At 47.7% G+C, this 26,917-nt stretch overlaps 1 protein-coding gene and 1 pseudogene across 1 annotated transcript; both read left to right on the top strand.

The window, feature by feature from the left end:
* The first annotated feature begins 790 nt into the window (after positions 1-790).
* On the top strand, positions 791-18,463 carry CDC42EP5 (CDC42 effector protein 5). The gene is made up of 3 exons (XM_066631119.1): positions 791-911; positions 11,337-11,717; positions 17,486-18,463. Exon 3 carries the CDS (start codon positions 17,486-17,488, stop codon positions 18,161-18,163), a length of 678 nt encoding a protein of 225 aa, XP_066487216.1. The 5' UTR covers positions 791-911; positions 11,337-11,717; the 3' UTR covers positions 18,164-18,463.
* Positions 5,566-5,685, top strand: LOC136654802 (5S ribosomal RNA; annotated as a pseudogene).
* Positions 18,464-26,917: the final 8,454 nt, after the last annotated feature.

Raw genomic sequence — 26,917 nt, 5'->3', positions numbered from 1 at the left:
ATTATAACATGATGCTACATGTTAATACCAAGTGGTATTTTGATGGTACATTGAAAATACCAAGGTTTGCACAATTTTGGCAGCCAGTTTGTTTGGCCGCTCAGGTTGTTGCCCCCCCATAGCTTGTTGCCTGGTGCAGTTGCTAACCCCTGCACCCTCTTAGCTACACCACTGAGAACTTTAATGTCCTCCTTTTCCCTGTGAGCAGGCAGCGCGTAGCCTTCCTGGAATTAATACATTCTATGTAATATAGTTTTAAACGTTGCAGTAAGTAATCTAGTGCTGAAATTAACCCTTGAAGTCAATATCCCAGTGTCTTTAGCTTTCCTTTTGTCGTGTCCTACATTTTTCCTGGATGTCCTACATTTGGGGGTGCCTGGCCCCCTTTTGTGCTTAGGACATCTGGCCCCCCTGATCCCACCAAGGCTTTTCTCCCTCTCTCTCCCCCCCCCTTCTACCCCCATCCATTCTTTGCATCTGGAACTGATCATTCTCTCTGGGAAAGGAACTTTCAGCCACTTCCAGGAAATTCCATCCTAGGGTTGGGTAAGCCATTGGGGGTGGGCAGGCAGGAGCCCTGTTCTCTGCATTAAATGCCCCTCCCACTCCTCCCCCCTTCCCTTCCTGCCAGCCCCACCGTGCCTGCACGCTCGTGTGCCTGCTCCTGAAAAGTGCTTCTCTTTCCCACGATCACTCTGAGCTTTGTTGAAACAACCCAAACTCTCCCCAAGATTGTTTTGCTCCCTCTAAGAAAAAGGCTGGGGGAGTGGGGGTGGGGAAATGGGCGTGGCCTGAGACACGCCCCTCCCTTTTAACCCATGGCGAGCCAGATCCATGAGAGCGGATGACTCCATGAGCTGAGAGGCTAGAAGCAGACGCGGCTCCGCTAGTTGCACGCGAGATGGATAGAGGTGAGTGCGCATGGAGGGTCCGCGGGGCAGGGTTTGGTGGGGGGGGGGGTTCTCTTTGGAAAGGGAGCCTGGACCAGCCAGGCTCTTGGGTCTTCTTGGTGAGGAGTGTGGGGTGGAGCAGGAGGGCTGCGATCCAGGACTCCTGGGTCCTCTGAAAGGGTAGTGTCCTGTGATGGGTTGGGCAATTGGAGTGAAAAGAAGCACCTCTAAGGGTGAGGGTAGTGTCGCCTAGTGGGTGTCATGAAATCGAAATGAAAGGGAGCACCTCTGAGGGTGAGGGTGGTGTCGCCTAGTGGGTGTCATGAAATAGCAATGAAAAGGAGCACCTCTGAGGGTGAGGGTGGTGTCGCCTAGTGGGTGTCATGAAAAGAGTTGGGAGTCCGGACCCCTGGATTCTCTCGAAAGAAAGCAGAGTAGTTAGTTAGAGCTAGGGTGTGGTGGTCGGACAGGGGAGAAATTTGTGACACACAAGGCTCCTTGGAGTGCCTGGGGGGGGAATGTGGAGAAGGCTGGGAGATGGGACACCTGGGTTTTTCTGCAAAAGGGGTATAAACGGGGGTTGGAACGGGGCAATTGGAATATGGAGTCTGTGGTCGTGTGAACAGAATTCTGGTGTCTAAAGAGTCAAAAACAAGAAGGTTCAGAACAACAGCTGCCCGCCCCCCTCCTGGGTTCTGTATCCACTTTGTTCCCAAAAACCATGGTTTGGCCGAAGGAAGAAGTGAGGTTTAGAGTTGCCTGAGCCCAAGAGATGGTGAGCTGTGAGCCATGGAAGAGAGTTTGCAAGTGAAAGGAGAGGTGCTGACTAGGAGGGCAGATGGCGCCAGTTAGAGAGGCAGAAATCAGACATCAGGCCAGGGGAGGTGCAGGCAGGCCACAGGCGTACATGTAAATTGCAAGGAAATGGGCGCAAGTGGGTTGGGAAGGGTGTTTCTGTGGGTGGTGAAGCATCCCTTATCTGACAGTCAGGGAGGGTGTTGTCAGCGCATCTTGGATAATGAGAGGTTCATGTTTGGTTTGGTAGGCATCGTATTTTGGTGTGGGTGAGCGTATAGGGAGGGTGCCCCAGTGGAGAAGCCAGGTTTGCGAGCACATGAGTGGTGGTGAAACTGTGTGATCTTGTGTGCCAGTGTGTCGAAGCAGGCGACTGCTTGCAATTGGCTCCTATCTGGGCTGAAGTGCTGCCAGCCTGCAGCGGGGTGGGTCTTGCTGTAATTTTCTGTGTGCAAATGTACAGTCATTGATTGGCAGGGCCTGTCCACTTCCCCGGGCAAAACCTGCCCTGTTTGGGCACAAGCCCCTGCTGTCCCAGCCGCGCCTTTGCAGATCACATGGCACCAGGCATGTTCAAAGCGTGCTCCAGATCTCCAGGGCAGCTGATGGGGGAAGGGCAGCATGGATCCTCCACTGGTTATATAAATCTGGATTCCAACACTGGTATAGGCCTACTGATTGAACAGCATCATATGACTTTTTTTGTTGTTGTTGTTGTTCCTGCTTGTCTAGTTGATTGATTTTTTTCTTTATTTTGATGTTTCAGCTGCAGCTCATTTAGCTCTCTTAGATATGCAACTCTTGCTTGCATTGTCTGCTTTTTTGAACTGTTTTGATACTTTATTCCTTCCTGACTCCTGACACACACCAGGCCTCAGTCTCTTCCTGGAGAAATCAGAGGTCCTCTTTCTCAATTCCCTTCCTCTTTAAATAAAAGAACATCAGAGGAGCCCTCTTGGATTGGAATTGGACCAACGTCTCATCTATAGCCCAGCATCCTGTTTCCAAGGGCAGGCAAGCAGTCTGATGCCTCAGGAAAGGATGTCATGAAGGCAACAACTATTCTCTGTTGTGTGTTGTTAGCATTTGGCATTGAGAGTAGACTGCCTCTGGTCAAGGAGAATCACTTTGGCTATTGATTGGATTGCAAGGAGGTGTTCAAGCCAATAACACCCTCCCCCCCAGCAAACTCTGATCACATCAGTCTAACGCTTAAGGAAGGGAAGGGGTTGATATGAATCATTCTGTGTTGGGTTCTCCCTCTTGCAGACAGGGGTACTGAAGTTCAGGCATCCAGCAGTTCATTGGCCAAACAGCAAATGGGAATGAAGACCAAGTTGTTGTTTACCCAGTAATGCCAATGTGCGTCCCATTTTAACATGAGCAAACTGTAAGAGCTCTCTGGTCCTGGAACAGGCTGCTGAGTGCCAGTTGTGGGCCCTCCTTCCTTGGATGTTTTCATGCAGAGACTGGATGGTCATCTGCTAGGGATGCTGTAGTTGTCTGTCCTGAGCAGGAGGTTAGACTAAATGACCTTCAGGGTTCTTTCCAACTCATAGAATGAGACAGCTGTAAGGAGCTCAACCTTGAGCTCAAAATGCTGTCCACTGCCCCAGAATCCCACCACCACCTTCAGTGTAATGCTGAACTTCACTACTCATCCCAGGATCTAAACAATTCATAGTCTTCCTTCACTTTGGGTGTCTCTTCACCACCATCTGTTTGGCCACTGCTGGAAGCAGATCTCTGGCTAGGTGGACCTTAAGGGCAGGGCGGGGTTTCTCCTAAGTGCTCAGTTTTCCCAGGCACGTAATAGTCTGTATGTGAACTTATGCATATGGAAACTGCTGTGGTGTTGAGGGTTGGCCAAATGGGGCAATAGCCAAGGGCCTCCTTGTCCAGTCCAGCCCCTGAACCCTCACTACCAGTGACCATGGTAGTACTCGGTATACCATCAGGAAATAGGTGGTGGGGTGCTATGGGAAGCACAGTGCAGGGCTTTGCCCAAGGGCCCCATAACTTGGCCCCTGCACCAATAGGATTTGCAGATTTTCCTACTTAAGTGTAACTTCCATGTAAAGCTTTGGAAATGCTGGGTTGTATTCAAAGGGGAAAAAAAGAGCAAACTTGTCTCTGTTGATTTTGACAAGGGTGCTTAATCAGGTTCACTTTCTCTGGGTACAACGTTCCACTGGAGCAGCCATTTTCAACCACTGTGCCGTGGCACACTGGTGTGCCGCGAACAGTCCCCAGGTATGCTGCGGGAGTTTGGTGGAGGGTCATTTATGAATAGGACCATCGGGGGATATGAGCCCCCCCCCCCACCAAAAGCATGGTGTGCCTTGTCAATTGTCCAAAAACTGATGGTGTGCCTTGACAATTTTAGTACCTTGTCAGTGTGCCGTGAGACAAAAATGGTTGAAAATCACTGCATTGGAGACTGCCTCCTAGATTTAATCATCCGGGCCCCATTCATTTCCCGGAGAGTCCAGGAGTCGTGGCTCTGTACCCCCCTTCTATTTCCAATGCAGGAGTTTAGCTCCCCTGTTGGCATTCGGGACTGAGCCCTGAAAGACAGCTGTGGCCTTAATTCTCCAGGACCCTGGTCCTGCAGTTTTATCCCTTTGCAGATGGATAGACCAATCAATGAGTCACATTGTGGCTGTGCATCATATTGCTGACATGTCAGTGGTGGGGGGGGGGAGGGAATCGAGAGAATAAACATTTCAGATAGCAGCAAACTGGACAGCTAAGACTCTGACAGCAGAAGCATCCATGGACGGAAAGTGCCATTGACTTGATGACACTAGAGCAGATCTGAGTAGGAGCTGGTACTCCTGGGTTCTAGGGTGCGTACGTATCCAAGAACGTTTAACAAGGATTCATCATTCTTTCAAACATTTTTAAAGGAATCAACCACATTATGCACAATCCTGTAGACCAGGGGTCTCCAAACTTTTTGGCCAGAGGGCTGCATCAAATATCTGACATGGTGTAGAGGGCCAGAAAAAAAATTGAAATATAAAATGTACATAAATAAATTAGAGATGGAACTTAGATGAGTGAATAAATGAATGAAGGGGCTCATTCATTCAATCTCTCTGGCCCTTAGAACACCCTCCAGATACAACCAGAGCACAGGTCTAATCATGTTTGGTCAAGTGGGCCAGAGGCTTTGAGGCTGGCTGCGGGCCAGATAGAGGCTTGCCGCGGGCCACATCTGGCCCCCGGGCCGGGGTTTGGAGACCCCTGCTGTAGACTTTCAGTAACTTGCAGGGCAAATATTTCAATGATCTTACTGTTAATTTTCTTCCTCCTCTACCTCAACTTAATAAAAACACAGGCATCTATTATATTTTACTGCCTTTTTAAAAAAAAAATCTTGCATTTATGTTTCTGGTGAGTTTTGGGTGTCATACTTTAATCAACAATTCCTTGTCACATTCCCAAAATTTTGCCGCACTCATGGTTACAGTTAAGAAATTTTAGCTTCTTCTTGGCAATCTGAGTGGAACTACTCTCTAAATAGCAGGATACGAGAGCCAGAAGATTCCTTGGTAGATTTCCCTCTCTCCCCCCATTGTTTTAGCCAAGATTTTATTCAAAAAATCTGAATTTTAAGACTGGCCTGCCCTATACATGAGACTATCCCAAACTTTTGTGACTGGTGGCTCGTTTGACCAACTGGGTCACTGGCCGTGGCTCCGCATTAGGGCTACAATCCTATACATTGTATGGGATGGTGAGTTTTTTCATGAGGATTTCATGGCTCCCCAGGAAGACACAGCTCACAATTTGGGAACCACTGTACTATCTTCTCCATCTAATGTTCCCTCCATCACATTCATTGAGGGAATGTGTTAATGCTGATAAGACTGCCCCCGACAGCAACTGTTACCCTGCACATGCCTAATCTCGTCTGATCTTGGAAGCTAAGCAGGGTCAGGCCTGGTTAGTACTTGGATGGGAGACCGCCAGGGAATACCGGGTGCTGTAGGCTTATACCATAGTCTTTCGAGACTGAAGGCTGCCAACCAACACCACCACGATGACAGCTACATTACAACTGACATTATATCTTTGAGTCTTAAATTCTAGAAACATCCAGAAGGGGATGGTCTTCACTTGTAAGCCACACTGGGAAACAGGATGCTCAGTGGGTGTGATTGAGCTGCTGCTGCTATTTATATTCAATTTTTCAAGAAAAGTTCTCAGGGATCCTGGGTTCAGATCCTCCCTTGGGCGATTTAAGGTGCGTTGAGGGTCACTTGTACTAAGAGTTCAAGGATCGATGTGGCCAAATGCCACTACCCAGCCTGGTTGACCTTTAATGCCACCCCTGCAAAGAAATTCAAATTTGTGTGTCTCGAAAGACTATGGTGTAAGCCTACAGCACCCGGTATTCCCAGGCGGTCTCCCATCCAAGTACTAATCAGGCCTGACCCTGCTTAGCTTCTGAGATCAGACGAGAGTCAAGATAAATATCTGCACTGCATCTCTTTTTATGCTGTGTAGGTGTACTCTGGGAAAGCTGCAGATGTGCCAGGGAAGGTATTCAGCTCAATGGCAGGATGCATATTTTGGTTGCAGAAAGTCCCAGGTTCCATCTTGGGGAGCTCTAGGAAAAGACTCCTTGAGAGTGACTGCCAGTCAGGGCCAATGATTCCGAGCTAAGAGGGACCAACGGCCTGACTTGAAGCAGTTCACCTGCCTGGTGATTGTCATGGATACTGAACAGGAGCGTGACATCGGGTGGGGATGGCAGTACAATCCTGTTTTCTTAGCAGGCCTTTACAGCAAGGTGCTGCATCTGGGGTCCTTTGGATCTGTTACGTTAATGGTCTTTTGGTGAGAATGGCTTCCTTGGAAAGAGAATACAGTTGGGCAAAGTGAGGCAGGGCACCATGTCAGGGCAGTAAATTGCTAGTTACTTTGGTGGTTTTTATGGCCAGGGGTGTGTGTGTGTGGAATGCCATTCTGATTTCTTACCTCGGGCATTGTAACATTTTGGGGTGGGGGGGTAGAATCTGGTAGAAAAGTTTTTCATTCCAGGGACCTAAAATTTCTGAAAATTTTAAAGCCATGCTGGGGCAGGGGAGTTTGCTCCCCACACCAAAGTTTTAGTTGTGGCTGCTGCTTTTATTCCCGGCCTTTCGTGTCTCTAGGTAGGTGAGAGGGAGACCAGAGAGTGTTTGGGTTTACTGGGAAACTAGGGAGATTTGGAGCTGCTTGAGTTCATCTATGAATTGCATTGTGTTTGAAGTGACTCCGAGTCATATGAGAGCTTCTTCTGCGGTGGCTAATCTCTGTGATGGTTCATTCACACATTCCAGCTGCTGCCTGATGCTGCCCGCTTCAAGTGATGCAAATGGACATGTGAACTAGCCCTTGTTCGACCTTGTGTAGCATAGTGGAGAGGAGTTACAATGCACTGGAAAGGTTCAGATCTCACCTCTGCTATCAACTCACTTGGTGGCCATAGACAAGTCATGTCTCCTAGCATCAGCCCTCAGTTGCAGCCTGAGGATAGTACCAGCCCTATAGACCTTAGCTGTGAGTATGATGGAGAGTGCGAATCCCAAGCGACTAGAGTGGACCGTACCACTTCAGATTGCAAGTTGGGGGAAATTACATTTGCGGATGCTGCTCCTTCTAATGAAAACATTTTGCAAAAAGAAAGCTAGCCATGCTGTTCTAGTTGTAGGCAGGGGAGGAGGAGTATTTAGGTATGTGACCCCCCCCTCCCTTTGCAGTCCTCTCCTGTATCAAGTCTCTTCTACCACCTGGCTCTGCTGCAGGACCAGCACAAGACTCCCAGTGCTTGAGTCTGCATACCAGATTATACCCTTACCAGATGGTAAGGCAAACCTCTCCTGCTCTCACTTCCTGGATTGGAAAATGAGTGAGGGGAGTGGAGTGGGAGATGTAGAGAACAGAGGACAGTAGTGGCATACCATCAGACATGTTCTAGCCCACTACTCTCCCCACTTCTTCCTCATTGGCTTTCTCCCCGGCTTTCTTTTCCAATCCAGGAAATGGGAGGAGGAGCAACAGATTCTAGAGGGCTTTCCTGGGAGTCTGCTGCCTGAGGCGACTGCCTCAGTCGGCCTCATAAACGGACCGGACCTGCTCTGCTGCTTATATAGATCCATCCTGATATTGTGTCCATGAAAAGTGATGAATACCTTTTACAGTATATGAATACTGCTGTGATGAGGTTAGGACTGGAGAAGGAGTGGGTGTGGGACAGTAACTGCTGCCTCTAATGATCTCCCTTTGTACTCTTTCCCCATTTTTCCTCTGTTTTGCTGTTAAAACATAAGCTTTGAACCTGATGCTCATAAATGGAGATAAAAAGCTCTTGGCTACCAGATTTATTAGTAGCTACGACGACCTCTCTCACCCCTGCATCCCACACACCAGTTGAGATCTGCCTCCCGGAGTCTGTTCACCCAGTCCCTCCCCAGCCGCAGTTAACTTGCCTGCAATCATTCCTCCCCCTTCAGCCCATTCATCTCCAAAGTCCTCTCCTTTCAACTAACCATCTTTCTTGTGGTTCCTGCATTCTGACACTGCATCAATCCATCTGGGTTCTCGGGATCTGCTTGTCCTCCATATCTGTCAATTTACTATTACCTAAATTTCTTTAAAAAAAAAAGAAAAAGAAAAAAGAGGTGCAGGGATATAGGTCTACCTGGAAATCAATCTTCTGAAAATATTTCTCTCCTATGCTTGCATGTGTATATTGTGGTTATTCAGCAGTGAAGATGTGTTCTGATCATGCTCAGAGGTGTGAATCTTTATAAACATTCTCACATTCTGCGGGTAAGTCTTAGCACTGAAAACAAGTTCCTAGTTCACATTAAGTGCTGGAGCAGGTTAGACTTCTCTTCAGCGCTGAATTGTTTATTTAAGATATTTTAAAGCTGCTTTTCTATTAAAAATTAATATGCAAGGCAGTGGGCAATTCAAATAATAATACAACACAATTAGCCACAAACAGCATTAAATACTAGAAATAGCACTAAAAGGAGTTATTTCTAAATAACCTGGGTGATTAAAAATATCTTTCTTGTATAGGAAGATATGAATAGAGAATCCCTAGGATATATGGCATAATAACATGAGTGCCTTTGAGCAAGTGCAAAGGTCTTTTTTTGTGCATGAACACAACACACACTCTCACAACTGAGACTGGAGGGAAGTTTTGGCAGACTTGCTAGTTGCTGTCCCATATAAAGACAACTCCCTTCAATAAAAAGATTAGCACATCATGGGGAGAAGCTGTGGCCCAGGCCCATTTCATGTTAGCTTTCTTCTTGCAGGTGTTTTTTTAAGCATGAATTTGGGACTTGATAAGGCAGAGTAAAAGAGCTCTTTTCGGTCTGTAGAGTTCTTGCACGTGCTATTCACCAAGGAGGCATGCATTAGGTGCGAAGAAAACTCGACTTTAGAAACTATACAGATCCATAGAGTGTATGCAGATGTGTTCATTTTGCATGCGTTTGCATGAGAGGTGTGCTGAAGACTGCATGTGAATGCTTGCAAAATTGAAGCAGAGGCCACCCCTCTTCCCTTCCAAAATAACCCAGTAAGGGCAGTTGAAGATTGGGGTGGGGGGAGAGGAATTAAGGAACCATTTGGAGACTATCAAAAGAGGGGGTGCCAATATGCAGCCCAGGAACCTTCTCTGGGTATGTTTTCAAAAGCAACCCTGAGAGCCAGAAACTTAAGAAAGAATACTGATTCTCTTTCATAGCAGAGTATCAATGATCTTGGCTTATCCCCATCCTACTGTGCGTTATGGAACGCTCCGTCCATCTAGGAGCCCTGCAGAATCAGGCCAGAGGCCTATCTGATCCAGCTTCCTGTATCTCACAGTGGCCCACCAGATGCCTCGGAGCACATAACAAGTTACCTACATCCTGTTGCCTCCCCCTTGCACCTGGTGTTTTGAGGTAGCCTACTTCTAAATAGGCTAACTAGGACTAAATATTATGTACCCATCATGGCTTTTAATCTGTGATGGACTTTTCTTCCCTAAATTTGTCCCATCCCTGTTTAAAGGGCATCTGGGCCAGCTGCCATCACAACATCCTGTGGCAAGGAGTTCCGCAGATTAATTACACACTGTATAAAGAAATGTTTTGTTTGTTCTAACTCTCCCGACATCCAGTTTTAGTGGATGAGCCCCCCCTTCATTCTTTCACCTCTTTGCTCCACTTTTATCAATTCTTCCATGTATGTTTCCCTTCCTCGCACCCCACTGTATGTTCCCTCCACCATTTCCCAAAAGCCACAGGGAGATGTTAGCAATACCCCTATGCTAAGAATTGCTGGCCAGGTTGTCCCCACTACAAAATAACATGCTGCTGAGTGCTCAGCTTAGCCTGCAAAGTTCATTTGCAATGACTTCTCCTGCCCAGTTTTAAAAAAGGACCCCACCCCTCTGGAAGGTGCTTCTTCTTTGGTTGAAGATGTGCTAGAAAAATGCCATTGCTCTCCAGTCTGCAGCCAGCAGTTCCCAGTGAGCTTCTTTAGCCTGTGAAATGGCAGGCAGTGGACTACATGATACCGTAATGTTCATGATGTGTCTGTGTCTATGCACATCAGAGACGACAGCTTCGTGTGCACAGAGGATGAATACCAGTCTGAGTAGACCATTGGTTTGTGTAGCCCAGTATTGTCTACACCAGCTATTTTTCAACGTTTTTGTAACAAAGTGTCTGTCCCGCTTCCTCTGCCAGCTCCGGTAGAGATTATCCACTGCTGTGCTCCAAACTTCTGCGGCTCACTTGCGGACCTTTCGTGGCACGTCAGTGTGCCGTGACACAGATGTTAAAAATTGCTGGTCTACATTGACTGGCAAACCGTGGTTCTCCAAATGGCTCACTTTCCCTGTTTTCTTTCAAATGGCCAGGTATTGAACCTGGGATTTTCTGCATTCAAATATGCTCTCTGTTGCTTTGATAACCTCTCCCAATACTTAATTTCTCTAGATCTGAAGAATGGCTGTCCTGCCAACTTGCAGAAGCCCTTTTAACTAGGCACACCCCCCTCCCCTCCCAGTCAAAAATAGAGGCAGTGGCTTATTGGGGCAGCTGCATCTTTCATATGTCCCCTTCTGTCCATAAAGCCGTGGCCACCTTCATACCCATAGACATCCATACCCCCATAGATCCCTGCAGAGACGTGCTCTGCCACCTTCCAGGAGTCTTCTTCTGTCTCTCTCCCCACCATCTGGTTCTTTGTCGCCTCTTCCCAGTGCCAGCTAGCCCTCCTCCAATTTTGATATCCCTTGTTCCAGAATGCATTTTTGCAACCCGCTTTTGTTTTAAAGCCACATTTTAAAATAAGCATTTTTTCCTTTACTACCCCCTCCACTGTTCACCACTCCGCTCCTCTCCAGTTCTTTTGCCTGGCTTCCAACACCGCCAACCAAGTCCGGAAGTCCAGGAATGCAGTGAGCTATATAAGGGGGGGGGGGGGTTAAAAAAAATTCCTTGTCCCTGTTTTTGGAATCCTGTGTGCTTTGGTTTCTGGATTCCAATCTCTCCATCCCATTTGGGCGTCTTTCTTGAGGGGCAAAGCGGTTTGTTTGGTTTCGCTTGAGTTTCTGACATCTATGATTTCATCTTTCTTTTAATGCAGGTATAAATAAATAAAGTACTGGGCTGCCACCCAAGAAGGGAGGAGTGTAAGCCTGTGAGGACGAAGGGAGAGAGGAAAAGGAGGGAGTGTGAAAGCCAAACGAAAAGAGAGAGAAGAGGAAATTTGCTGGGGATTTCTGAGAACTTTGAGCAAACTTCCCGGACGTTGCTGGACAAAAGCAGTGACAGGATCCAACTTGAGCACTGGGAGGATATACAGTTTTGTGACTCGGCTCCACTTGGCACTGCCTCTTGGTCGAGGCAGCGGGCTGGGGTGACTACAAAAGCAGGAAGAGCGACGGGGACAATTCAGGCTGTGAGTCACCAGGTCGGTCTCTGTGGGAAGGAGGACGAGGACGTTGGGAGTGTTTTTTTTGCCAAGGTGAGTGTTGCAGCCCTCCACGCCTTGTACGTAGGTGGGGAAAGCTTCTGTCACTTGGAGAAAGTCATGCTTTGCATTGATCAATAGATCTGGGCTCTCCTCACTGTAAGCCAGGAGATGTAGGTTGGGAAAGCTTCTGTCACTTGGAGAAAGTCATGCATTGCATTGATCAATAGATCTGGGCTCTCCTCACTGTAAGCCAGGAGATGTAGGTTGGGAAAGCTTCTGTCACTTGGAGAAAGTCATGCTTTGCATTGATCAATAGATCTGGGCTCTCCTCACTGTAAGCCAGGAGAGGGAAAATTTTTTCCTATTCAAAGTGTAGCATATAAAGCAGTCAGGAGTTTCTGACGCAGGAGCGGGGGAAAAAGCAGGGAATAAGCTCAGACTCTAGGATTTTCCAGGAGGTGAGTGGAATTTAGCAGGTTTGATTGCCTGGGCTAGCTGGCTGGCTAGTAGGGCTCCAGAATCCTTTAGCAAGAGAATGGAGTTGATAAGGTACAGGGAGCTGGGTCTCTGGAGTTGACTGGAAGAGGAGGGGCAAAAGTCAGGATTTCAGGGCTCTGTGGGGCTGTGAAGACAGCTCTAGAGAGTATGTACTGTGTTTTCCTGGAAGGGGAGGGGGTGGTCACTTTGGAGATGATCTTTAGTCCAAGGTGCTTCACTGCAGGAGAAGGGGCAGGGGGAGGAAACCATCTTATGTGTAGCAAAAGGTAGGGGTGTGTGTGTCTGGCAGAGGAATGAGCCAAAGGCCGTAAATCAAACAGCAGCCCGGCTAAAAACAAGGGAGAGTGTGGGCAGCAGCTAAAGCAAATAAGTCTCCCGCCAGACCATTGCCTGAACTCCTTGGCACGCATCACCCAGCAAATCAAAACCGCTGGGTTTTATTTTATTGGTTGTCTTTCTGTCCCACCTTTCCTTTTAAGGAGCTCAAAGTGATGGACAGGATTCACTCACACACGCCCCCCCCCCTCAATTTTATCCCCACAACAACTCTATGAGGTAGAACAAACTGGGAGGTTGTGACTGCCCCAAGGATACCCAATGAACTTCAGGTCTGAGTGGAGATTCAAACCCAGGTATCCTCCTCTGTCAGGATGCTGGTACTCTTAGATCACAGGTAATCCTTCCTCTCTCGCCATCTTCTTGAGTTCCCTACGACAGAACCCAGGAGTCCTAGTTCTTGCCCCACCAATTGTAACCCACCAGACTCAATCAACACAAAGCCCCAGCCCCTTCCTTCTTGGATCCACCAAGTCAGACCTCCCGCCAGCGGCACTTACTCCCACGCTGCCTTCACCACTGTAAACTCTTTGGATTTTCTCCCTGTGCCAGTGAACCTGAGCAGCTCTGACTTTTAACCCCCTCTCCACCTTAACTTGCCAAGTTTCTATTCCTTTCCAGGGAGTCCAGGTGTTCACGCTCTTTTCACACTAGCTTTTGACATCACAGGCAGAGCAAACAGAGTCTGGAGCCTCTCTCCCATCCCGCGCCCCAATCACTTCCTGAACCAGGCTTGGCCGTATCCTGTCTCTGAGCTTTTCAAAGGCTTCATGTCATTTTCTGAAGGAAATTCCGTCATCGTCCTCCGGGGCTTGTAACCATATCTGTGATCTGCAGAGAGGGGAAACTTGGAGGGGAAAGAGAATAGATATTCTCTCCCGAGGGATGGTAGAGTAAAGCCGGCCTGGGTTCGTGCCAGGACCCTGTCAGACCCCTGTAGTCACGGCCTACAGCTGTTCCCCATCTCTGTTAGTTTGGCCTGTGCATTTGTTATATGCATGGTCCATGTGCCATCTCATAGGGCTGTACTTTACCATTGTGGGATCTTTTTGGGGGCTCCTCCCCCCCATCAGTACTGAAAACAGTCTTTTGAAGCAAGTCAGCAAAGTTACTAGTCCATAACATTTTATTCAGAACCTGCCTGTCCACAGTCATTTGTGGCCTAAATGAATGCAAATCAAACTAGGTTTCATCAGCCTGTCCTCCCTGACTTCCATGAGGTGCTTTTGAACTCAGGAAGCCCAGGTGAGCAACTGTTGGTAAACCGGATTCACAAGCGCAGCCTTCTATTGGGGAGGGGATGTTGTGCTTCTCTTCCCAGCCACCCTCCCAGAACCTCATGCCCATGGTAGTGTTTTTGTTGTTGTTTGGCATCTGTGCATCAGCTGCGTAGTAGATCTCCCCTGTGCTACAATAAGTGATGTGCACCCCAAGTTTCCCCTTCACCAGCGTTTGCACCCTTGTAAAAACTCATCTTTTTGCATTGGGGGCCCTTTTGTGCTCCCTTAATATACAGCCTTAATGCTGTTGCCCTCAGGTCTTAAGGGACCTGAGATAGCAAAACTTCTCCCTCCTGCATATCTTCCTTCCCATGCCTACCTTCTACCTGTGCTGATCCTTTGGTATGCTTGCATTATTTGTGTGCTCCCCTCCTTCTTTGCAGGTGTGCATGTTCAACCAGGTTTATGTTAACTATGCATGGGTTCGCCCTTCCCACCCTCCAGTGAAATGCTGCTCCGTTTGCTAGATCAGGGCTGCTTGTCTTAGTTGTCATTTCTGCAGCAGTCAGCAGATCTGATATTCAAAAGGATAGGGCAGATTTGGAAGGGGGCCTTTCCATGTGGTCAAGTGGGGGACATCTGGTCTGAAGGCCACTGGCACGCCAACCTTGCTGAAGTTAAACAGGCTGGATCTAGCCAGTGCCTGGGGTGGGAGACCGCCCAGGAATCCCACAGATGCTGCTTTGAGCTCTGTTGTGGAAGGAACATGGACGAAGTGCAAGTGTCATGGTCAGTGCTGCTGCTCTACAGAGTAGCACAGACAGCAAGGATAAATTGCTGCTCAAAAGGGAACTACAGTTTGAAGACCGCAATTTTCAATGTTTTCCTTCTCATGGCACACTGACCTCTATGGTCTTCTCTATGGTCTTCACCTCTTGTGATGTCAGTTCTGGCTTCTGGGAAACTCTTCTGGGTTCTGTGGCTTTGTTTATAGGGCATGAGTCAACAGAGGGGGAAGGAAAGATAATTTATTACTATAGATGGTTTCCCTAGAAACAGAGCAATGAACCCGGAAGAGTTTTTTTTAGCAGTTTTTACCCTCTGTGCTTAAACCTCTTAATTCCCATTAAGAGGGAATTAATTAATTTAACCTCTTAATTCCCATAACACATCTGCAGGTCTTTTGCAGCACACCAGTATGCCATGACACACCAGTTGAAAATCTCTGATCTAAGTGCTGATATTGGTGGAATATGGCAAAGGGAGGAGGAGAGGGGTGGAAGGAGGCAAGCAAAGCAAGTGCTGAACAGGGGGCTTGCAAGGGTATTGAGCAAAAGATGAAGTGTGCAGTTAAGGTGCTCTTGATCTGACCATGTGGCAAGGTGCACCATATGGGAACTCCTGATCACGGCAGAAATGGCAGCTGTGGTAAACTGGTACAACTCCCATATACCCAGAGAGGAGGAATGGGTCTTGGAAGTCTGACCAAGAGCAAACGCTATCTATGAGATTAAGAAATGACAGCCAAAGTGACATTTACCAACAGCTGGCTTTTGGAAACAAAGTGTGGTGTTGATTACACAGGCCTACAAAACTGAGGGTCAGAAAAGTTTTCCCCAAACTTTATGGTGGTTTGATATGAATTTGGGGTGGCGATTCCAAAAACGGCATCCGTTTTTGCCCTATCACGTCTAGTTTTGGAGACACGGCACAGCCTCATTAGTGAATGGTTCAAGCAACTTCCTCATGAGGAAGCCATGGTGTAGGCTTCCTCCTGAGGAACCTGCTTGAACCATTCACTAAAGAGGCTATACTATATCTCCAAAACTAGACGCGATAGGGCAAAACGGATGCCATTTTTGGAATCTACACCCCAAATATACCCAGGAATTGGTGTATGTTTAAGGAAGCAAAATGTGTGTTGGCCTGTGTTGTTAATCCTGACAATTTTTAAAAATAGACACATGTCACGTTTAAATATGGTGTGCATCTATATTATTATTCCTGTATTTGTTACCTTGTGATCTGCTGGACTGTATAGGCCCTTGGTTGTAATTATACAAATTCCAATGGCCAGAGTAAATGGTTTTTTAAAGGTATCTAATTCTTGGCCATGGAAAACCCTGAAAAGAGTTTTGGCACCTGAAGAGATTATCATCTCTTCTGGGAGATCTGTGGCCAATTCTTCCTGTGTTGTATGGAAAGGGAGTGGTGTCTAGTGGGATGGAGAAGAGGAATGCTTGGAGCCAGAGTTTCTGGGTTCTATCTCTGCCTCCTGAGAACACCAGGTCTCTCTCTCTCTCTCTCCCCCCCCCCTCCCATGCTGAGTTGGCTCTCTAGCCTTTTTCCACTTCCGTCAGCACTTTCTCATCTCCAAAGGCAGGGAGCAGCCTTGCCGGGTTTCTTCAAACTTGGCTGCCTCCTCCCCATTCTCCTCTGCCCCCCTCAGCACTTGCCCAGACTGTGTCTCCTATCCCCCAGTGCAGCTCCACTGTTCCCATTAAAACATGACTCATCTCCTAGGTTAGATCATCGCACCTTTAGCAAAAGTTCTGCAGTGTGAGGCATATAGTAGAGACTGAGAGAAGTTAGGAGTCTGACTCCCCAGACTGCTTTCCTGGAGTAATTTCATTAGTATGCCTGGTGGAGTCCAGAGTAAAAGACAGGTCTCTGCCCCAACAGGTTTACAGTCTAAAATTCACCACAGGGAAAACAGAGGGCCCCAATGGAGGTGATGGCAAATGAGGAAGGATATGTGTTCATTTTGGTTCTATGTTCAGAGGCTTCATTTCAGTAATGGGTGGGGACAAAAGGGTGAAGCTTCTCCTGTACTTGGAGACCCTGAGGTGAGGGACCCTGATCTTGTTGCACTTGCATCAAAGCCTGGTTAATTGCTCTTTCCATCTTGGAGGTAGCTGAAGGTGTCCAGTCCCAGTCTCCCTCTTCCTAGCACCTGTGAACACTGTTCCCCTCCAGACTTCCTTCTCTGTGCTCCACCCCCAGGAACGAACCTCCTTAAGGTTCCTTCCTGAAGGAACCCAAATGGCCTGGGTCCCCCTGGTAACTGAGGCGTTCCCTTGTTCTAGGAACTGGTTGAACAAGTTGTCAGAAGGCTGAGGAAATGGGAACGGAGCATCCCAGGCCGCCGCAAGAACAGTTCCTCCTAGACCTCTTCCTTTGCGCAAATCAGGCTCTGCAGGTGGCGGACACTGCATTCTCAGCCAGCACCCCGAAGGCTGAAAGCCTCACATTCCAGTTTTCAGAAAGTCTACTGGACAGTGTTTTGAATCGGGGACAGAGTTAGTCTCAAATTTCCATGTTGATGCTTATTGGGTAGTTTTGGAGTGGATAACTGTCTCTCTCTCTCACTCAACCTAACCAACCTCACAGGGTTGTTGTGAGGATAAAGTGGGCTAAGCCCACTTTCACCACCAAGAGCTTCTTGGAGGGAGGGCGGAATACAAATTTGATGCCAGCTGTTTGCAAATGGATCAAATGAATTCTGCTTCCAAGACTTCTTTGGTGAAGGGTTGTTGTGTGTTTTTTTTTGTTTTTTTTGTTCCATCTTTGTGTTTAACCTCACAAATGGGAACCTGAGAAAGTTGTCTTTTGCTTATTTTGATGGCCATGAGATAGTGACTTGCCCAAGGTCAAATGATGAATTGGTTGGGACTCAAAATCCTGCTCTCGCAGATCCAGCAGACCTTGAAGGGGAAATCTCCACCTTTCCCTCCTGTTCACTTCTCTCTCCTTTTTCCTTTCCAGATGCCCATCCTGAAGCAGTCCCCAGTTTCCCACTCCAAGAAGCGGCCCCGCCTGGACCGGGCGATGATCAGCGCCCCCTTGGGAGACTTCCGGCACACCATGCACATCGGCCGTGGCGGGGATGCCTTTGGCGACACTTCTTTCCTCAGTAACCATGGTGGCTCCAAGGCCAATGGGCTGCCCCCGGATGTGGCTGTGTCTCCTGGGCGCCTCTCTGGTCCTGGAGACCTTTCTGGTTCTGGCCGCTTTGAACTGCTGTCTCCCCCGGGCAGTGGGAATGGTGTTGTTCCAAGCCCGGCCACATCGACCCCTGATGGCAGCTTTGTGGTCCTGCAGCACCCAGAGAGTGCTGGGCAGCAGCCTCAAAGACCCCCAAATGGAGAAGACTGGGGCCTGCCACAGAAGTTTCCATTGGAGAGCCCCACTTTGGAACATGCAGAATCTCTGCTCTCTTTTCAGTTGGACTTGGGACCCTCCATCTTGGATGAGGTGCTGGGAGTGATGGACAAAGACTGGGACAGTCTTGGGGGGCAGGAGCAGGAGCCCCTGAGAGCTGAAAGCTCAAGCCCAGTGAGGCATCTCCACCATGATGAGGAAGAAGAGGAGGACGATGATGAAGAGGACGAAGGGCAGGGCTACAGCTTTGAGGATGAGCAGGATGAAGAGATTGGCCTATAGGAGGGAGGAGCAATGCTGCTCTTCCTTTGTTGGGTTTATTCTCCCAGCACTCCTTCAGTCCTCTTCCTGCCAAGCTTCCCAGCCCCTTGAACAGTAGCTGGCAGCCAGTGGTCCCATTCTGGCCTACTGACGACTGCTGGTTGAACCAGAACTTGCCTGTTATCTTCAAAGGAGCCTTGAATCTCTATCTCAAAAGGAAAACAGAAAGAGAGGCATGTCTTGCACTCCCAGTGTGATTCCTGTTGTCTCCCTGTGCGAGGAAAGGCTGTGTGCCAGCCTCAGGGCTTGTTTTGGGTCCGACAATGTGGCAGGGGAAGGAACCTAGGCCCCTCCCCTCGTGATCTTCTATGGATTGGCAACTTGTTTTGGCTTGAGGGCTTGTGAGAGAGGGTGCCTTGCAGAATACCGCCTCTGAAATACGGAACTGTTGCAACACACACTGCCAAGCGATTCCCTCCCTTAATCCTCCATCCTTTTCCTCTTGTTCTTTCCTCCCGTGTCCTGGGATGGAGCAAACCTTTCTGTGGTCTAAAAAATGCACCTTGGTTCCTCATCACTTCACCCCTTTGGAACTGAGACTGTGACACATTGTTGATGCTTTTCAGGACTCTCTGCCTTTCCATCTCACCTTTCTTTCCATCTTTCTACACAACCATCTGTCAGGGACGCTTCCCAGCTATAGCCTTCCATCTGTCTCCCCAATGGTTGGTTTTCCTGCCTAACCTTGGTAAGACCGTTGGGTTGCTAACTTAATGGCTGGCGGGGTGCCAGAATAGATTGACAAGCGGCATGCTGGGAAATGGGTGAATGGATAGATCTCTCCATAACGTTCTTCTGTCTATTTGTCACTTTCCATCTGTCTATTCAATTATCCCTTTATTTTCCCACCCCCTAACTTGTAGAGTTCACTGTTCAACCATCTGTGTAGCAATCCATCTAGTTACTCACCATTTGCTTTTCGTCTGTTCATCCATCCATTTACTCCGTGCCCTTCTGATTGTCCAGGTACCTGTTCACTGACTGTCTTTGTCTCGTCAATGAATGGATTGATATCTCTGTATACCCAGCAGCCATGTTGCCACCACAGTAATGCTTATGGAATTTGCACTCTGAACTAGTGCAAGACTGTTGAGGTAGAAAAGCAGTGTGAAGGGGTTCAGAGAGCAAGCTGAGGAACATGGTTTGCGCTTTGGGAGTAAGAGAAAATGGAGGAGCTTGCCGCAGTTACATTCCTAAGGAGCCGGTTAAGAGAGTAAATGAAGAATGTTTTAGACATAATGTGAACGGACTCTTGAGCAGAACTGTAAATATCCACTCATTTGGTTGCCTATAGTGAGTGTAACCATCGCCCAACAATCAAAGCAGGACATCTGTAAATTATCAGAGCTGCTTCCCCCCCCTTTCAATCCATTAGTGTACCACAAATGGCTGGCATAGATATATGTGGGCAGACTAGCTGGTACACTTGCTTTGTGGGCTAATAAGTTTTATGTAGACTGATTTGCAAAGGGCGAAACTGGGAATGCCCAGGGGGGAGATATGGCACATGTCATTTTTCAAGCTGTGATGGGGCCAGGGTGATTTAGTTGTTTGGGATAAGGTTGCACCGACAGACTGCATCTCCATCAAACGTGAACTGGACAGCCTTCTAAATGAGGTGCTTTAAACTGGATTTCATTTAGCGGGCCTGAGGTGCTGATAACTGGAAGGGAATTCATTTGCTGATTCTGCACCACAGACCACCTTGAAAACCGATTCCAGAGACCCTTGTTCATCAACCTGACAGTCTGTCCTTTTGTTCGTCGGTTCATTGATCTGGCCGGTTTGTGCAATGATCTTTGTGAACCTCATTTTTAAAAGATCAGATGTCTGCCTCCCTAGACCTGACACTGCTGGCAGAAATCTAACTCTGGCTAGTTCCTGAGCATCTGCATGTATGGGGCTGCCACTGGTTTCTTATCTGTGAGCTTGTTTACTCAAACTACAGTGTGATATCAAACCACTGAGTAGCAAAGATCACTGAATACACATAAGTTATCCTTGAACACAGTTTGAATTGACAAGGTGGTCTGAGTTGGGAAAGGATTGTGATTTTTTGCTTCTTCAGTTTGTGCTTAAGGTTGGGAGTCAGATCCCTGTCTAGTGCTATTCCCCCCCCCCACCCTATGTTCATGTATTTATTCCAGATCCATTCATCGAAATGAAATGGGCACAATTGTAATATATGGGCCATTAGATGCAGTTTTGTGTTGTTGTTTTTTTGCCACTATAATAATGAGTAGTTTTTCCACTGCTGAGATGGGATCTAACCCCTTCCACTGTCTCCTCTTCCCTTTATCACAATAGTGGAATAGTGGAGATGATGCTTGGAGGTGAGATGACAGTCCCTACTGGTCCATAGTGGGGCAATTTCTTTATTAGGAGAAAAGCTGAGTTCTCCAGAACTTTTTGTCAGGTCGGATGTTGAACCAAAGGCAAGGGCAAATCTGGGCACGATGGAAAGCTGTCTGTAATAGCGTTGGAGTGGAAGAGGTCTTATGCAAACTTAATTTGCGTAGTTCAAATTTGCTTAGGTGCAAAGCAAATTGAAACCTGCTTTACACCTGGCAAGAGGCTAATCGAGTTAAATCGGCATAAAACCTTCTGTGCTTCATCCTCACACTTTGCATCATGTCTGACTTTGTCTGTTTTCTCTCCTTCCCACCCACCGTTTTGCTTAATATCTAGCCTTAAGGAAACTTCTAGAAAACTCAGAAGCCTGCAGTAGTTCTCTGAATCTTTTTGGTTGGTCCTAATAAAGATCTTGCATTACTGTGTCTCTGGGTTTTTTCCCTAATGGACCCACACCTGTGATTTTTGTGAGTTCCTGTGCGATCACTATCACAAACTCTGACATATAGGTGTCAAAGCCTCTGTGCCAGGGCATTTTGCTCTACCTTGATTGCTCTGCAAGAGAGGCGGGTGAGGTGGAGAGAAAGAAAGCTGTCGAGGAAGGGCTTCTGACTCTCAACCTTGCTACAGTGATCCCAAATTCTGCCCCCTCTGCTTAAGCAAAGCATTATCTTCACATGCATATTTTATATACTTTTTTAAATTTTCATGTTTAATGTATTGCTCTCAGCTACAAAAAGCTTGGTTGAGTCAAAGTGGGAAAGCCAGGAAGTGGGAGTTGAGTTATTTGAAGGGTATTGGGGGAGGGTGATGCCCCAGGACAAAACTTGGTGCCCCCAACATTTGGGAAAGGGTCAGGTTTAAATGTGTCAGGCAGTGCAAAGGAATCCAGTTGGGTTTCTAGGTCTGGGAGTTACAGTTCCATTGCATTTTCTAGTGCATTAGCTGGTGGTCGTGACCTAAACTCAGACTCACCTTACCCAATGCCACCATTTGTGGTTGGAAGTTGCCCTAGGACATTGGTCTTCAGCTCCTGGGTTGCAGACCTCTGCAGTGTTAGAGGAAGGGGAGGGGTTGGTGAAAACCAGAGTATGTCCACATTTGTTTAACTGTCAAAACTTTCTTTCTTCCCAGCCCCTCTCTCCAAAAATAGTTATGGTAATACAAAGCATAATACACACAGACTATGATTCCCGGGGTTTCCTAGGGAGAAGGAACCAGGATCTCTGGAGTTTCATGATATGAGGAGAGGAGGAGGTCTCTACATGGAAATTGCAGGTTGGCATTAAAGGTGGATCAGGAGTTCGAAAAAGTGGAAGGGACTGTTCTAGGAAAAGTAATCGCAGTTTCTTAAATGGAGTGCTGGGATTCCTGGGGTTTCTGTGATGGGGGTGATGAGTTCCAGTAACAAAATAAGAGGGTATTGAGAGCTTTCCTATCATAATGTAACCTGTTGTGTGATCTCGGTCTGCCTTTGCATCTCATTGTGGACTTTGTTTTATGTTTGTAAAAAGGTGAAGATTATTAATTTCTGGCAGAGGCTGCACGTCCCCCTGATCCTTTTAAAACCTGTATTTGGTGCATCAGTGAGGTCCAGCCACTGACTGCAAAAGAGATCAGGGCTGGACTCTGATCTCCATTCCCTTGGAAGGCAGAGACTTCAACTGTTGTCCTCATTTATTCACCCACCAGGTTTTAAGCCTGGAACCAAGTCCTTGGATCCACCTGTGGCTTTTTTTTTTTTTTTTGCGATCCTCATGGTTTTAACACAGCAAGGTGGTTATAATATGTACATTGTATTATTTTTAATAGCTCATTTTATTGATTCCTGTGTATAAGATGTCTATATAAACTCCCCCATTCCCTTCTCTATGTTATGTTAGTTTTCATCCTAGTAGCAAAGTGTTTGATATTTCTTGTAATTAAAAGCAAATTAGTTTTGGATGCTTTTCTGCTGCCTTATTTTCTGCTCATTATTCTCTACCCCCCCCCCCACTACTCCTTACAGCACTACCTGCCAAAGGGTTTTGTGGTTGATTGTCACACTAGGTTGGTGTCCTAGACACCGCAGTCCTTGGGGGGATTGCACCAGTCACTGCCAGTTTGCATGGGCTCGTGCAGTTGGTGTGGGCAACCTGCCATTGGGCGTATCGAAACAGTGATTGCACTTCCAGCTCACTCTGTGTCTCCATTTTCCAATCAAATCTGAAAGGGTGTGAGTGCAGAAGGGATACACACAGTGCAGTGTTTGGCCATGTCCGTCCCGTCCCCCCCAAGAGCAGATGAGATCTGCCCCTTTTCACCTCTGAATGTGTGGACCTGCCTTCCAGGGAGTCAAACCATTGATCTGTGTTGGCTACTAATGCCTGCTTTGAGTGGTCCCAGGCAGAGAAGAATTTTTTTTCCAACTTGGTACCTGAGCTCCTTTGAGTTGGATGCCTAGGACTGAACCTAGAACTTTCTCAGGATTGGCCCAAATCCTTTGGTACCTGAGGAGGTTTGTCAATTGCTGCTCACCTGACCTGTGATGACTGCTTCTGTTCCTTCCACTCCCTGGACTGGGAAATGAAGAGGGGGATGAAACAGAAGAGTAGTGGGCTAGAACACACTCTAGCCCGCCCATCTCCTCCCCACTTTTCCAGTTCAGGGAGTTGGAGGAGGAGGTGAGGGGAAATGAGCACCCCCCATCAGTCTACTGCCTGAGGCAGATGGACCAGCCCTGGACCTTCTGCACACAAAGCATGTGCTCTCAGCATTTCTTCCTACTAGTTTTTACAGTGCTCATGAAACTAATTGTTGTCATAAGCAGTTGACCTCTGGTACAACACAGTGGCTTTTGCTTTACTCAAGACTTCTCTGCAAGTGAGACAAGATTATTTATTTATTTTATTTCCACATTTTTATACCGCCCTTCCTCCAAGGACAGCTCAGGGCGGTGTACACAGCTGCTCCCCTCTTTTTGTCCTGACAACAAGCCTGTGAGGTAGGTGAGGCTGAAAGAAAGTGACTAGCCCAAGATCACCCAGGAAGTTTCATAGCTGAGGGGTGATTTGAACCTGGGTCTTCCAGGTCTAAGTCCACCTCCCAAACCATTACACCACCCTTGAAGAAGAAAGGATCTTTATCCTGCAATTAGTATTGCAGTGGTGGTCTTGAGTCGTGTATTCTCTTAAAGCACTATCTCAACATGCACAGCAGAACAATTTTTTTTAAGTCTTTTGCTTTTTTTTCTTTACTGTTAGTATGTTGTACCCACAAGCATGGAGCTGTTTGTTTACATTTTGGATGTACTCCCTCCCTTTCTGTTTGCCACTACCATCATGTCATGTCTGGAAGCAGCCTTTAATTATGAAGAATTAAGCGGAACTGCTTGCAGAGAGAGAGAGAGAGAACTGCAAAACAAATTCAGAAAATTAGAGATTAGAAATCCAGGTCAAAGATATCATGTCCTTGTAAACTGCGTGTCACTCTTAGGTGTGACCAAGCAACAGACTAACCCAGTGTGGGACTTACATGGATGATTCTACAGGGCAAAGTAAGAACATGGGAAAGGCCTGGCTGGATTAGACCAAGGGCCCATCTGACCCTGCTTCCTGCAGAGACCCCTGGGAAGTTCACAGCCCTACAAGCAGGAACTGCAAGCAAGAAGGCTCCTTGGCTGTTGTTCCTAGCAACTGGTATTTAGTGGTCTGCTGTAAAAGGGGGGGGGGCTGTAATTAGCCACACTTGATCCAACCTGAGAGGGAGAGCTGGAACTACAGCTTGGAATCTGATGTGAAAGCTGGCACCATGCCCTGAGTCTTGGGGGCAAGACTAGCTTTCTTCAGCCAGCCTTGCCTGCTTTCCATTTCATTTTGTGTCTCATTAGCCTTGCACTAATCTTTGGTTGCTGACCCTAAGTACACGTGTCTTTGTCTTGATATTACTGGGGGGTAAACCATATGCGCCCTAATCCATCTAATAAAGTTCCCTTTTGGGGGGGGGAGGGGATCTTGGGAGGGAATGGCAAAGGAGCTGGGCTTTGCAAACTTTGCTTGAATGGGGTCTTGCAGAATGAAGGACACACGAGCTTGGAGTTGGGTTTTGGTTTTGGCCAGGGAGGGTAGACGCTGGACTTTGCAGCCACAGGGCACAGCGGATCAAAGTGAAAGCATTTGCTCTCCACCCCATCGCTCTCCACCCCTGTATGGACTCCAGCTGCAACATCTCTCTCCAGCCTTATCTGGGATTCTGGTGCCTCCATTTGCTTGTCTCTCCCAGCTGTGAATTTCCTGCCAGAGGATAAACAGATCAGGGGCCATCACTGACACAAGCCAGGCCCGGCAGTATGGAGGAAACCATTGCAAAGCCAACCTGTGAAATGCACCAGCTGACAGATAGTAATGATTGGGGGGGGGCAGCCCTGGGCTTCAGAGTCCCTCTCCAGTTAATGAAGGCTCTAGGCCTGTGCTCAAAAAGGGCCTTGCAGAGGAGTGAGTGTGTGTGTGTGTGTGTGTGTGTGTGTGTGTGTGTGTGTGTGAGAGAGAGAGAGAGAGAGAGAAAGTCAGTCAATCACTTTTCCTCTAGAGCAGGGGTCTCCAAACCCCGGCCCAGGGGCCAGATGCGGCCCACAGCAAGCCTCTATTTGGCCCGTTTCTTGTCCCCTGAAAGCCTCTGGCCCACTTGGCCAAACATGACTGGAACTGTGCTCTGATTGCTTCTGGAGGATGTTCTAAGGGCCGGAGAGTTTGAAGGAATGAGCCCATGCATTCATTTATTCACTCATCTAAGTTCCATCTCTAATTTATTTATATAAATTTTATATTTAAATTTTTTTCCAGCCCCCAACACCGTACCAGATATTTGATGTGGCCCTCTGGCCAAAAAGTTTGGAGACCCCTGCTCTAGAGCAGTGGTTTTCAACCTTTTTCATCTCACAGCACACTGACAAAGCACTAAAACAGTCAATGCACACCATCAGTTTTTTGACAATTGACAAGGCGCACCATGTGGGGGGGGGGGTTCACATCCCCCAATGGCCCTACAAATAAATGACCCTCCCCCAAACTCCTGCAGCATACCTGCAGACCATTCGCGGCACACCAGTGTGCCACGGCACAGTGGTTGAAAATGGCTGCTCTAGAGGGCACAACACAACTGTTAACCTCTTCCTTAAGCCCAGAAGGAAGGACTCTTTGGAAGAGACACTTTGGCAAGCAGCTTTCTGAAGCACCTCAAACCCACTTTGTTCAAGGGTTGAATGAAAGACAGAGGAGTTGTCAAGCCCAGCCTCTTGGTAAGGGCTGGGGGAGGGGTATTTAAAAGGATAGATGTTTTCTCCTGATTCATCTCCTAAGGACTCCTGGAGCCAACCCAGTCCTTGCTGTTTGATGCTCACTGGTTTTCCTCATTGTCCTGTCAAATGGGCCGGGTTCCTTGGGAGGGCTGGAGCAGAGATAACTGGGAGACAGAGCTACTCAACCCCCTGCACTCGCTCTCAACTAAGCCACAATAAGTGACCCCTCCAGTTCTGCAGTCAGACATACAAACCCAAATGAGAGTTCTATGAGCATGCACTGAAAGTTCATGAGAAAGGTGACTACTGTGGGACACACCACAGGCGGTTGCTCCATCTTGCAAGGCTGAGCATGTGCATTGGATGAAGGTATCTCGATGTCACCTTGTCTATGATGGAGGTCAGTCACTCATTTTATTCTTTAGTTCACTTTCCTCCAAGGCGCTCAAGGCAGCACACACAATTCTCTCCCTTTTCCCTGCTCAGTCCCACCGCTCCCCTCTGTTGGTAAACTAGGCTGTGCCATAGTGGCAGACTGGTCCCCAGCTATGCCATGAAGTTGGCTGAGAGGGATTTGAGCCCAGGCCTTGACCAATGCCCCTGCCACTCCATCCCACTGGATGACATGTTAGCAGGAACTCATAGGATCTGTTGTCTTGTGTGCTCCCTGGGGCATTTGGTGGGCCCGTTGAGAGGGAATTTCACTTTCCTCTCTAAGACAGAGGAGCAGCGGGCAGCTTATCTTAAGGCAGAGGCAAACTGGCGGAAGAATAGACACAGATAGTCTGAGTTTCAACACTAAATCTGTATTTAACTATGTACAGGATCAAGCAGCTATGAAGAGAATTCAACAGCACCTCAGACATAAAACTCAGCTCTGACAGAACAGGTCCACACAGAGAGAAACTGTCATTTTGGCCCCACCAACTAGACAGCTGTAGGCACCAATCAAAAGACTGATTACCTCACACACCCCCCCCCCCCCCCATAACTGACATAACTGAGTTTTGGGGGATCGCATCCCTTGCTCCATTCAGGCTACAAATTTTGGGGTCCTCTGCCTAGATACCCTGACAGGGCCACTGTGA

Source organism: Tiliqua scincoides, chromosome 5 (assembly GCF_035046505.1).
Source record: "Tiliqua scincoides isolate rTilSci1 chromosome 5, rTilSci1.hap2, whole genome shotgun sequence".
Classification (NCBI taxonomy): domain Eukaryota; kingdom Metazoa; phylum Chordata; class Lepidosauria; order Squamata; family Scincidae; genus Tiliqua; species Tiliqua scincoides.
This window is presented reverse-complemented; position numbering and strand designations above follow the sequence as displayed.